The following is a 12376-nucleotide window of genomic DNA, read 5'->3' on the forward strand; positions in this document are numbered from 1 at the left end:
AGCCTTGTGCAGATCTACAATCTTGTCTCTGACATCCTTTGACAGCTCTTTGGTCTTGCCCATGGTGGTGGGAGAGGTTGGAATGGAAGATACAGATTGTGTGGACAGGTCTTATACACCTAACGAGCTGACATTAGGAGTAACTTCTTAAAGTGGCAGGACTAATCTGTGTTCCACATGGGCACATAACCAATCTGTGGGAGCCAGAATTCTTGCTGGTTGGTAGGGGATCAAATATTTATTTCACTCACTGAAATGCAAATCAATTTCTAACCTCTGTTTTTCTGGATTTTTTGGTTGATATTCTGTCTCTATACGTTAAAATAAACCTACCATAAAAAATTACAGACCCTTCATTTCTTTGTAAGTGGGCAAACTTACAAAATCAGCAGGGGATCAAATAAATATTTTCCCCACTTCAATGTATGTTCATTTCATCTGTGAATAAAACAATTAAAAAAATATAAAAGTTAGAAATGTGTCTATTAATAAAACAAAATAATATTATTAATATTAATACCCTGTACTATACAAAAAAGTTTATATTTGGGAATTACAGTCCTCTTTATGTTTGCTCAATATACAGTACTTTACTTATAAGACAGAACACCATGTTTTCGTTCCACATTATTTTTGCTAACCTTGCTAGACACAATAGTAATTCCAGTAGGTGTCCAGACAGGGAAGACCTCTGTTAACACTGACACTGAAGGAATAGACTCCTTATAGTGCCAGTACATATCCTGAGATTGCTCTGAAGACTGTGTGTGTGTCCTGTGTATGTGTGTGTGTGAAAGCATGTGCTCATAAAGTTACTGTTAGTTTCTGAAATCCTCACCATGGGAGGCTTGTCTGTCCTTTTCCTACGAAGTGCCTAAAGCATCCTCATAAATAAAACCAGATGGCATCAATATGTCTTAAAATGGAAGGAGAGTTTTGCATTGGCCTTGCATTGTCACATCAACAGTTCTGATAGGCAGAGTTTTAGTGTTTTATAAGTTAGTTGACTGTTTTTCTCTTTACAGCAGGATGAAGACGGCGGAGATCTGTGTGGTCCTGTTTGTCTTGGGCTGTGTGTGTGAACTGTCATTGTCTTTGGACCCCCGAGATCCAAATGTTTGCAGCTTATGGGAAAGGTAAGAACATCTGCTCCAATATAGAGCACAGAAAGCCAGTGCCAATAGAGATGATCTGCTCCAATGCATGCTGGCAACCAAAACTGCTGTTGTAGATCAATGTCTACAAGTCAAACAACAACAACACGGTAAAAATCCAGTCAAAATGTGAAAATGTAAAACTCAGTCTAAAGGATCTAAATATAGTTTATTAAACGAGATACCCAAATGTTACCCAAGAAGCAAAATTGCAAAACATATCAAGACCTGTTTCAGACAATATACTTCATGTTTTAAACAATTATTATATTATATTATATATTTTTTTTAAATGTCTGTGACCCTATAGGACAGGGCTGTCCAAACTCGGTCCTGGAGGGCCGGTGTCCTGCATGGTTTAGCTCCAACTTGCCTCAACACACCTGACTGGAAGTTTCTATAGCCTTGTCCAAATACCCACACTTGCGGTCTTTGCACTTGACCACTTGACTACTTATATGACGTATTTCCTGTATTTGGCCCAAGTGTTCAAGTGAGGATGAAGACCACAAGTGTGTGTCGAACTTTTCATTACCTGATGGGACACACTTGTAGTGTTGTAAAAGTGCAAGTGTTTACATAGCTTTATTTTAATTTTAATTTTAAATACTTTGCATTTTAAAATAAACTTCTAAATGTCTGTTCAGTAGTCCCTATAACATGACAATTTTAATTTGTGGTGCTTCTAATTAAGTGATAAAAAGCAGTTGCAAATGTTGTACAAAATAAATATCACCACTACTCATCTTTGCACCAATAAAACGTAAAAACACTGTTTTTCTACCAAATTATATGTAATATCTAATTATTATATTAATATTTAACTTGCACTGGAAAGGTTTCCATGACCTCTCACGAGATCTCGGCAAAAAGTTTCACGATTTATTTCCAGAACATGATGCATGATGGGATACACTAAGCCTCGAATAGCGCTCCGGAGCGGTATTCGAGATAGTGTGGATTTAGTGTGCTTTAAGGGCACTGCGCTTTGGCGTTTTTAAGACCTGGGACAGTCTTGCGCACTTACTTCCTGTCGCGCACACGCGCTCTCAAGTGGCCAAGACCGCAAGTGTATTTGGACAAGGGGATCGCCTAGTAAGAGCTTGATTAGCTGGTTCAGGTGTGTTTAATTAGGGTTGGAGCTAAACTCTGCAGGACACCGGCCCTCCAGGACCGAGTTCGGACAGCCCTGCTATAGGACAAAATGTCTGGAAATGGATGGATGGAAATTTTTACAGCTTTTAAAATTTATTTGTGAATCATTAAACCTTAAACTTTAAATATCTTTTAAGTCAGAAAGTCTACATTTTTTTATGTAGGGAAAAAAAATGTGATATCCTTTTCAAGTAATCTCAACCACAGACCTTATTTTACTCATACATTCAAAACTGTCATTCCAAAAACCCATTATAAATTCCTAGCTCGAAAAAAAGTGAATTCTCTTCTCAGTTTTAGCACTACAAACTGGGCAGCTCTGTAATACCCTTGAGCAAAACACTGTACCGGGACATTTCCAGCAATTATTGTGTTGTACATCAAGTTGAATGATGCTAAACAACAAGTGACTGGTAAACACGACAAAATCTTTGTTCCTTTCTAGTTTCACCACTTCAGTGAAGGAATCATATGCTCAACCTTTCGACCAAGTGAAGTATGAAGAGACCTGCTTTGAACCCTGGAGTGCTAACAAATGCACCCGGCACAGGTGACATACACTGACAAACACACATGCACTCAAGCATTTGCTCACAGTTACACTGAGCTGACTTAGACTGAATGCAGCAAGAATTCTTTCATCCTACTGAGCTGCAGAGGTTTTTGGTCATTGGAGGGATTGTTTGGTTTGTAAAGTCTGAAAATTGCTTTGAATCCAAGTAATTGCGATGCTGGCGTTCACACATGCTCCCTTTATTATAATACTGGCATGGAAACTCGCTCTCTCTGCCGGTCTTACGCTGGCTCCCAAAGGCCTTTTTAAGTTGAATCTGAAATAGGGCGAATGGGAAGGGTACCGAACTTTTAATACATTTCTAAATATTATATTTTTCTGTAAAAAAAAAAAAAAGGTGCCAAATGTTGATCCAAGACAACTATTGAATCAGAAGTCTCTATAGTATATTCCAACAACAGCTGATTTGTGATAATGAAATAATGACTACTGTGTGGTGTACTTGCATTCAGACTGTGTATTTTTCCATGTTTAAAATGAAGGTTATTAAACTTTTATCTCTCTCATTCACTCTCCAGGATCACCTATAAAACACTTTATAGGCAGGTGGTGAAAATGGACTATCGTAGGAGGTATCAGTGCTGTCGTGGCTTTTATGAGAGCAGAAATAAATGTGTTCGTGAGTATTAAATTGATGTTTTACCTCTACCTTAATGGTTTTGACCGGTTTGTTTTTGTATTTTGTTTATGTTTCCCTTCCTGCTCGTGTGTGTGTGTGTGTGTGTGTGTGTGTGTAGCACGTTGCACTAAGGAGTGTGTCCATGGCCGCTGTGTAGCACCTGATCGCTGCCAATGTGAGAGCGGCTGGCGTGGAGAAGACTGTTCCAGCTGTGAGTAATGCGCCACACTTTCTCTCCTTCTCATTCCGACACACAAAAACAACCAAAAAGTGCAGCATTTAAAAGCATTATAAGTGCAAAAGCTGACATGAAAGCTGTTTTAAAAATCAGGGAACTTCTTTGCTTTCTTTAAAGATACCTTTTTTATGCTAAATTCTAATTGCATAATGCTTTGCAACAAGCTATGTTAAAAATAAATCCAAGATGGTGGACAGAGGAAGAGCTATGTTGATTGTAATAAGTATATTTATAATTCATCTAATACCTGAAACTGCACACAGTTTAATAAGGAGAGACATTTCACTAGTGAGTGTTCTGGCTTCATGTGTCGTCATCTGTTAGTGTTGCTGCGTATATTTTTATTGGGCCCCATTTTCACCCTTTTCTTTTTCCTCTTGTTTTCTTTTCCCCCTCTCCTCTCTCTGCATCTGCTCTCTCCTTAACTCTGTTCCTTTTCTTTCTTTTAGTATGTGTATGAATCATCAAAATAAAAATAAGAGTTTGCACAGCTAAGGTTTCTAAAGCATCTCCATTTTTTTCTCCATTTCTCCACATACAAATTATGCAGTCCCGTGATATTTTAATATTATTTATATTAGACATTTTTAACTTTTTGATTTTTTAGTTTTCATTTTAGTTTTAGTAATTTTGTTATGAGTTTTTTGTGACTTTTTAATATTTAAATTTCATTTATTTTTTTATTGTTTTTAGTTTTTGTAATTTCAGTATTTCAATGTAAACTTTTTTCAGTTAGTTGCAAATGCAAAATTTTTCATATAATAGTTTTCACATAATATATGTGACCCTGGACCACAAAACCAGTCTTAAGTCGCTGGGGTATATTTGTAGCAATAGCCAAAAATACATTGTATGGGTCAAAATTATTGATTTTTCTTTTATACCAAAAATCATTAGGATATTAATTAAAAATCATGTTCCATGAAGATATTTTGTAAATTTCCTACTGTAAATATATCAAAACCAAATTTTTGATTAGTAATATGCATTGCTAAGAACTTCATTTGGACAACTTTAAAGGCAATTTTTCAATATTTAGATTTTTTTGCACCCTCAGATTTTCAAATAGTTGTATCTCGGACAAATGTTGTCCTATCATAACAAACCATACATCAATGGAAAGCTTTATTCAGCTTTCAGATGATGTATAAATCTCAATTTTGAAAAATTGACCCTTATGACTGGTTTTGTGGTCCAGGGTCACACACACATGCGCACACACACACACACACACACATATATATACATATATATATATATGAGATTTATCAGATTTATTTCAATTAACAAAAATGATTTCTGATGCAGCCAACTGAACACTTTATAATTTTGGGTTATTATAATAATTGAATGGGTCGTATGATTCTCTTATTTTTTTTAATGTTTGATGTTCTATGAAAACATACTGTAACTTAAAAAAGCCAAAAATAAATAAATAAATAAAAAGCTTTTAATGGAACTAAATTACTAAACAACTCATGACCTTCTGCAACACAGAATGATACACTGACTGTCCAATACATGACCGTCCAGTGTTTACTGTAGTATCTTGGTCTGTAATACTGATATGATTTGTAAAACTGTGGTTTCAGAAGAGTACAATGCCTTACAGGCTCCTAAGTGGAGTTTACATAAATGTAATGGAAACTCAAGGCTCTGGTTCTAGGCAGAAGACCCTTCTCTCTAATTTGGTCCTGCTTTTTGTTTGGTTGGACTTTGAAACCCCATTATTAGCTCGCATTGGCAGGAGGAGGCTTGACACTTCCTGAATGCCTGTGTGTTGGGAGGTTTGTGGGAAATTAGAGAGGTTTGAGGTTTTAAATACACATTTCTCCCACTCTGTCCTGAAAGACCAAAGGCCAAGCTCTATCAAACTGCTATACAACTTCTTGTCTGTTTAAAATGACACAAATAAGATCACTATTATAAAGTAATTATACAAAACAGCCTGCAGAATAAACTAAAAGGTACAGGGCGTGCTGCACAAAGCAAAAACATCATTTCGAGTTGGATGTCCATAATGGTCTATATTTTCGCATTAAAAAGATATTCATGGCTAACTATTTAAGGATGGGCTTCTGGGAAATTGCCTTTTAAGACCTTTAACCTAACAACAGCTTTTCTCTTAGGGACTAGAGAGGAATTTTCCCACATTTAAAAAAGACATTCCATATCTACTGGAAACGTGCTGTTTTATAAAACTACTTATATTTGATTCGCTTTCATCTTCAGACAAGAGAGTGAAAATGATCTGCTTCATATTCATCGTTTATAATATTCCATCACAAGTTTGTCATTTCAGATGATGCTGATTTATCCTGATGGACTTTAGGGCAAAGGGGCTTGGGAACAGAAAACGGGACTTGTAATGTAGTTCATGGAAGCAGCCTTGAATTGAAAATCAATCAAGTTCTGAGGCTTCCTCTTGTCTGTTTAAAGTGGTATGAATGAGCTTTTAGAACTATGTCAGCTCAGTGTTTGAATCGAGACAGCTGGTGAGCTCCAGTTCCTAAAGCTTGACATGTGAACGTGGGGTGTTGGAATCATTCACCTCCCCTGCTGTCAAGAGTGTCAGAACCCAGGACTCTAAATCTCTGTCCTGAAGTAGAAGATATTATAGAATAAACCTTTTGCAACAGTCTGCAGAATATATAAAAACTATAACAAAAATTTGTGAAAACAGTGACGTTCATGCGCATGCGTATTAAGTCTATAGGTACAGTATGTGAGCAGGCGCATAGTGTTTCTTTTCAAAGTGATATCACCAACTACTGGCCTGGCATACATAATACAGTCATTTTAGTCTTTTTTGCAGGTCAGTGGGGGATTGTTTTGACAACGTTATCAACTGTAAGCAAAATGTTTCAGAAACACAAAGGAAAACATTTTCCAGTTTGTAGTACATTGTTGTTGTGTATTGTACTGAAGGATCATGTAACACTAAAGACTTTGCCAGCACAGGAATTCATTACATTTTAAAATATATTAAAACAGAAAACAGTTATTTTAGATTGTAAATCTAATGACCCCAAACATAAATGGTAGTAAAAATAAAATAAAAAATAAATAATTTATTTTTTATACTGTACATGTTCTCCTATCAAAACAGAAAGAAACCATTCAGTACAATGGAATACAGAAGTTAACTAGTATCGTAGAAGCCAAATGAGCTCAGAACCTCACTGATTAATGATCTCTTTGAGTTCCTTGACATGCTCTGCATGAGTGGGTGTTTATGTGTCTGTTTCTGTGATGGATCCCTCTTCTTAACCCCTAAAGGGTACGTGTCATCAGTTTAGGTTGTGTCATGACCGAAATCCAATCCCTGTGTGAGCGCTGGCCTGAGCTCTCTCTGAGGTCCGGCCAAACTCCATCTGTAAAATTTCCCATTTGAAACTCATTCCTTCTGTTGAGCTCTGTACAAATTCTCTGGTCAATCACGCTATCAATTTGTTACGCTCTAAATGCCAAGGATGCTCAAGAGAATCTCTGAAGTATTCAGGAATCCCTTAGCACCGACTTGCTCAAATGACCAAACACAGTCAGACCAACTTAAGACAATAAGAAAACCAGTTTAATCCAAAGAAAAGCTTCTTGTAAATGCATCTGAACAGACTTTTTAATATGCGTGTTTGCTGATTTCTCAGATTTAGCTGAATTTGTGTTTGTGTTTAGCATGTAATGCCCAGCATTGGGGTCCAGGCTGCAGGCAGCGCTGTGAGTGCCAGAACGGGGGAGAGTGTGACGTTATTAAAGGAAGATGCCAGTGCCCAGCCGGATACACTGGTGAACACTGCCAGGTACAGCCACACCAACAGCCTCTTTATTAAATGACCTGCTTTTATTCAAGTAAAATATATTATGTCTAGATGAAGTATACATTCAAAACTTTACATTACTATGTGATTTGGGAGATGATATTCAAAAAAGCTAAATTTACAATATATAACAAAGTTTCATTATTTGAATTCAACACATTTTCTTCCTGTCAGGACCCCTGTCCTGCAAAGTCATTCGGTCAGGGCTGTCTGCAGCAGTGCCTGTGTGGAACAGGAGGATCCTGCAATAAAACCACTGGAGAATGTGTGTGCAGAGATGGATTTACTGGAACTCTGTGAGTGCTGGAAGTACCTTAGAATAATAATGTGGCTTCTTACTGCTCTCTGTATATTATGGAAGGATTTCAAATGCTAAATTTACTCTTGTCACATATGCTTATGTATATTTTTACATACCTCACATTATTCTTATTTTAAAGCATTTCGCTGACATTATATACAGTACAGTATGTTGTGTCACGCATGGGCACATATCATATACAGTAAACAGTAGTCTTCCTTATCTTTGCTGCATTTAGTTCAAAAACACAGTCAAAGGAAATTTCATTTGACTGTCTTAGTACTGGAAAACAACACTATTTTAGTATTATTTATATGCTATTATAGTATTTATCAGTTTTTAAAAAATTATTTTCATTTTAATTCTCATTTAAGTTTTAGTAATTTAGTTATGTACGTATGCCATTTTTATTAGTTCTTCATTTGTTAAATTTCTGTTTAGTTTTAATTCAGTTTTCCAGATTTCCATTTTAGTTTTAGTAGTACTTCATCTTAAATTTATGCAGTATTTTACATTTAATTTTTTTGTATAATATTTTTACATTTTATTTTATTCCAATTACTGAAAGCGTTTTTGGTTAACAATAACAACACTGTTGAAAAAAACTTTTCATGTTATTTCATGTATTAATTTTACAATTAATATTCAGATTGAATTTTCTTTGAATGAAAAGTTGAATTGAAAAAATGATGTCAGAAATCTTCTGAATCTAACCTTTTGTACAAAGGAGTTCACATGGTCACTATAACAAATTTACTTATTTGTTTAGTGACCAAAAAAAGTGTGTATCTGAAATCTTCCTTAATTCCTTCATTTTACTCCATAATGTTTTGCAGTTTTACATTTTTACAATCCTAAAACATTATCATTGTTTGTCCAGGTTTGAATTGAATTTTGAATCAGATTTTCACTGTGCACCTCACTACTGTATATGGTGTGACATGTCTCTGTCGCTCAGGTGCGAGGAGCCGTGCATGAGGCCGAGCCGATGTCCTGTACGCTGCCCGTGTCAGAATGGAGGCATCTGCCAGGGGAGAGGGGTGTGTTTGTGCCCACCTGGCTGGATGGTGAGAAATCTGTGTACCGGTTGTGTTTTTTTATTTTTTATTCTTAGTTGAACATCCATTTTTAGCCTCTCTCTCTCTCTCTCTGTTTCAGGGTGCAGTGTGTACTGAGAGGTGTCCACTGCGCCGTTTTGGTCCAAACTGTGCTAAAGAATGTTTGTGTCATAATGGAGGCCACTGTGATCCAGAAAAGGGCCAATGTCAGTGTGATGCAGGCTACACTGGAGACAGGTCTGCATCATTTTAATATTTGCATTTTGCATTATTTTTTCCCTACTATCTGCAGTCCTATCAGAACAGACCTGACACTTGTTTTTGGGTCACAACCCACCAGTTGAGAAACTATGTGCTAAATGACAACCAGAGCCGGCCCAAGGCATAAGCGAACTAAGCGGCTGCTTAGGGCGCCCGTGGCCACCAGGGGGCCCCCAAGAGTACAAAAGCAATATTAAATATTACAATTATTTATACACATCATCTTATTATTTCAATAGCGACGCAACATGCAGGCACAATAGCGCTGAATGACAGATGTATGACTTTTATTTAGTTTTTCCTTCTTTATTCAAAATATCCACAAACTTGTTAACTAGTCTAAATCATTAACTACAGGTGCATCTCAATAAATTAGAATGTCGTGGAAAAGTTGTTTTGTCATTTAAACAACATTAATGACCATGTTAGTTGATCTATAATGCGCGCTGGACGCTGTAGTGTGGATCTGTCGAATTTACATCACCTATATTCACCCATTTCTCCCGAAATGCATGAAAGTAAGTGGCCAGTGAACTGGGAGAAAACAGAGTAAACTTTATGGTTACCTACACAATGTGTATTTGATAGGAATAAAACACGTCGTCAGATTTTAATTGCAGTCAGTTTATTATTGACGCTTTCCATAGAAATCAGTGTGTATTTAACAAACTATACATTTCTTTTTTTGCTAGTACTTAATTGAAATGTCTATTTAAATGTCCGAAATCTTAAAATAAATGAAATAAAGAGGTTGAAAATACTGAACAGTTTTGATATATGTAAAGCACCGAGCGCGTCTTTCTGTGGCTCAGCGCCAGCCAAAGCGCAGCACGTCAAAGGGTTAAAATCGATCACATTTCGGGGGTGGAGGGGGGACAAATTGAACCTGGGGTGGGAGGGGGCCTGGCTGACTAGTTAATTAGCATAGCCTAGGTAGGGTATCTTCTTGTTTTAGGGAAGATCATGTTTGATTAAACATCCATAAATAGCCTTGACATCATAATATATTATAATATTTTTGATTAAAGTTTTTGTCTTCTGAGTAAAAATAACTTTCCTGTGTATATATTTTTGTAATAAAAATAAGCTTCTGTTTCATAAACTTGGTGCCGATAACAGCTTAACATTATTTACCTTAGCCTACCATTGGGGTCTTGCTATATTCCAATATCACTATGCCTCAGTTAGCTAGTTATAGATTAAGAGTTGTTGTTTTAGATGTGTGTTTAATAATTTATGTTGTTAAAATAACATTCTGTTCCGTAAATGCATTGTCACCTGGTTTATTTAGCTACTTTTCAGTACACCACATTAAGTACGTCACTTAGCACTGTAAGACTTTGAATGTTAAAGTGCAAATTAACACCTGACCACTCTTATGGGTTTGCTACTGTTACAATTAAAAATCGTAGAAGGGTAAAAACATAACAGGCAGACATTGGTATGATGTAAGCAACACAGCTACAACAAATAGAATCGATAATGGGTGTGTGAATAATCAAGCATTGACAATAATCAGTCGTATTGGCGGCACTGAGGGTCCCCATGTAAAATTCTGCTTAGGGCCCCATAAAGGCTTGGGCCGGCCCTGATGACAACTTATTGGTTGTACACTAGTTGGTCATTCAAAGTATTTGGTAGGTATGGATTTGTAGCTCTAGAAAATCTTGAAAAAGTCGGAAATCCACAGAAAGCCTCTGATAATTATTTGAGCAGCATGGTTATACTGTATGATTCCCTCTTGAGTGAGCACGCGTGTCTCTTGTGAAGGTGTAACGAGGAGTGTCCAGTGGGCACATACGGTGTGGACTGTAAGGGTGTGTGTGACTGTGCTAACGGAGCACGGTGTTATAACATCCACGGTGGGTGTCTGTGTGAGCCGGGGTTTAAAGGTCCACGCTGTGATCACAGGATGTGTACTGATGGGACCTACGGCATGCACTGCGAACACCACTGCCTCTGCAACTCACAAAACACTCTCAGGTGTGCTGTTACTGATGATCACTAAATTTGATTTGCCACAGACTGAACACAACTACTAAAGAAAATTACATGCATTTTGTTCTCAGAACCAGTGTTACTTTAGTATGATTTATGTACTATTATAGTTTTTATTAATATTTTGAATTTTATTTTAATTTAATGTTTTTGTTTTAATTTTATTTTTAGTAATTTTGTTATATTTACTAGTGGTTGACCGATATTGGTTTTTGACAGCCGATGCCGATGCCAATATCTTGGAAAGCAGGGAGGCCGATGGCCGATATAATTTTATTTATTTTTATTAATTTTTAAGAAATTTGAAATCATTTGAAAATTGTTTTAAAAATAAATGTGTTAAATAAACATACTTATACTTTAGATGACAAAGTATTTTTCACAAATAAATAAATATTTAATAAAATTATAATTAAAAAGGAAGTAAACACTGTAACCAACAGGGCACTCAGTATTCTGGGAAGTTTGTGTGCATTAATCATATATTTTCAAATAAAGCCAAAGTAACACTCATTTTACATGCAGCACACAGTGAAAATGACATGAATATGACAGCGGGCAAATGCATAAAACGCAGCATAATTTAAAATCACGAGTTAAAGTTTGTCGATCGCGCATCTCCAGTGAAGCTGAACTCTCCTCCTGTCCGCATTCAATTCGCACGGACCGACCGTCACACAGAGAACACGCGATCATGCAGCAAATGCACACTTCACAAGATCTCACAACTGGATCCGACTAAGTTTGCAAGGTTTTTGAAATTAGATGTTTATTAGACATGCAAAGATTTGTTTAAATGATATAAATGTGTATTTGCTGAATGCTGACAGCAAACAAGAAAGTATTATAATGTTTGCCTTTCTATTACTAATAATATATAAGCAATCGTTATAAGACTTTTTGTATACATTAATTTCATTGTTTAACCGTTCTGATCATTAGACAGACTTCTATCCGTATTTAGACAGAACTGTTAACGACGACGGCGAACAATAGGGAGAATGTGAGCACTTTGTGCCCAGGCGCTGCCGTTCTCAGTGCCGTAAAAATAAAAGTCCCGCCTCGAACGTATCGGCAAAACAAGAAAACTTATCGGCCGATGCCGATATTTAAAAAATGCCAAATATCGGCCGATATATCGGCCTTGGCGATATATCGGTCGACCACTAATATTTGCTAGTTTTGTTTTTTTCTAAACGG

The 12376-nt window shown here is 36.5% G+C and overlaps 1 protein-coding gene across 3 annotated transcripts in view; it reads left to right on the forward strand.

Annotated features, from left to right (window-relative positions):
• Nucleotides 1-12376, forward strand: part of LOC107671660 (platelet endothelial aggregation receptor 1-like) — a 40934-nt gene that overhangs the window by 21339 nt on the left and 7219 nt on the right. For 2 of the 3 annotated variants that reach the window (XM_016464570.1, XM_016464586.1), the window contains exons 2-10: nt 1026-1136; nt 2755-2859; nt 3402-3502; nt 3621-3713; nt 7416-7540; nt 7733-7854; nt 8818-8926; nt 9018-9154; nt 10949-11161. In XM_016464570.1, coding sequence (XP_016320056.1) covers nt 1030-1136; nt 2755-2859; nt 3402-3502; nt 3621-3713; nt 7416-7540; nt 7733-7854; nt 8818-8926; nt 9018-9154; nt 10949-11161 — 1112 coding nt within the window. In that variant the 5' untranslated portion in view covers nt 1026-1029. The remainder of the gene's footprint in view (nt 1-1025; nt 1137-2754; nt 2860-3401; nt 3503-3620; nt 3714-7415; nt 7541-7732; nt 7855-8817; nt 8927-9017; nt 9155-10948; nt 11162-12376) is intronic. The other variant, XM_016464578.1, reaches the window with a different exon arrangement.

This window comes from Sinocyclocheilus anshuiensis, unplaced genomic scaffold (genome assembly GCF_001515605.1).
Source record: "Sinocyclocheilus anshuiensis isolate Anshui unplaced genomic scaffold, SAMN03320099.WGS_v1.1 scaffold902, whole genome shotgun sequence".
Classification (NCBI taxonomy): Eukaryota; Metazoa; Chordata; class Actinopteri; order Cypriniformes; family Cyprinidae; genus Sinocyclocheilus; species Sinocyclocheilus anshuiensis.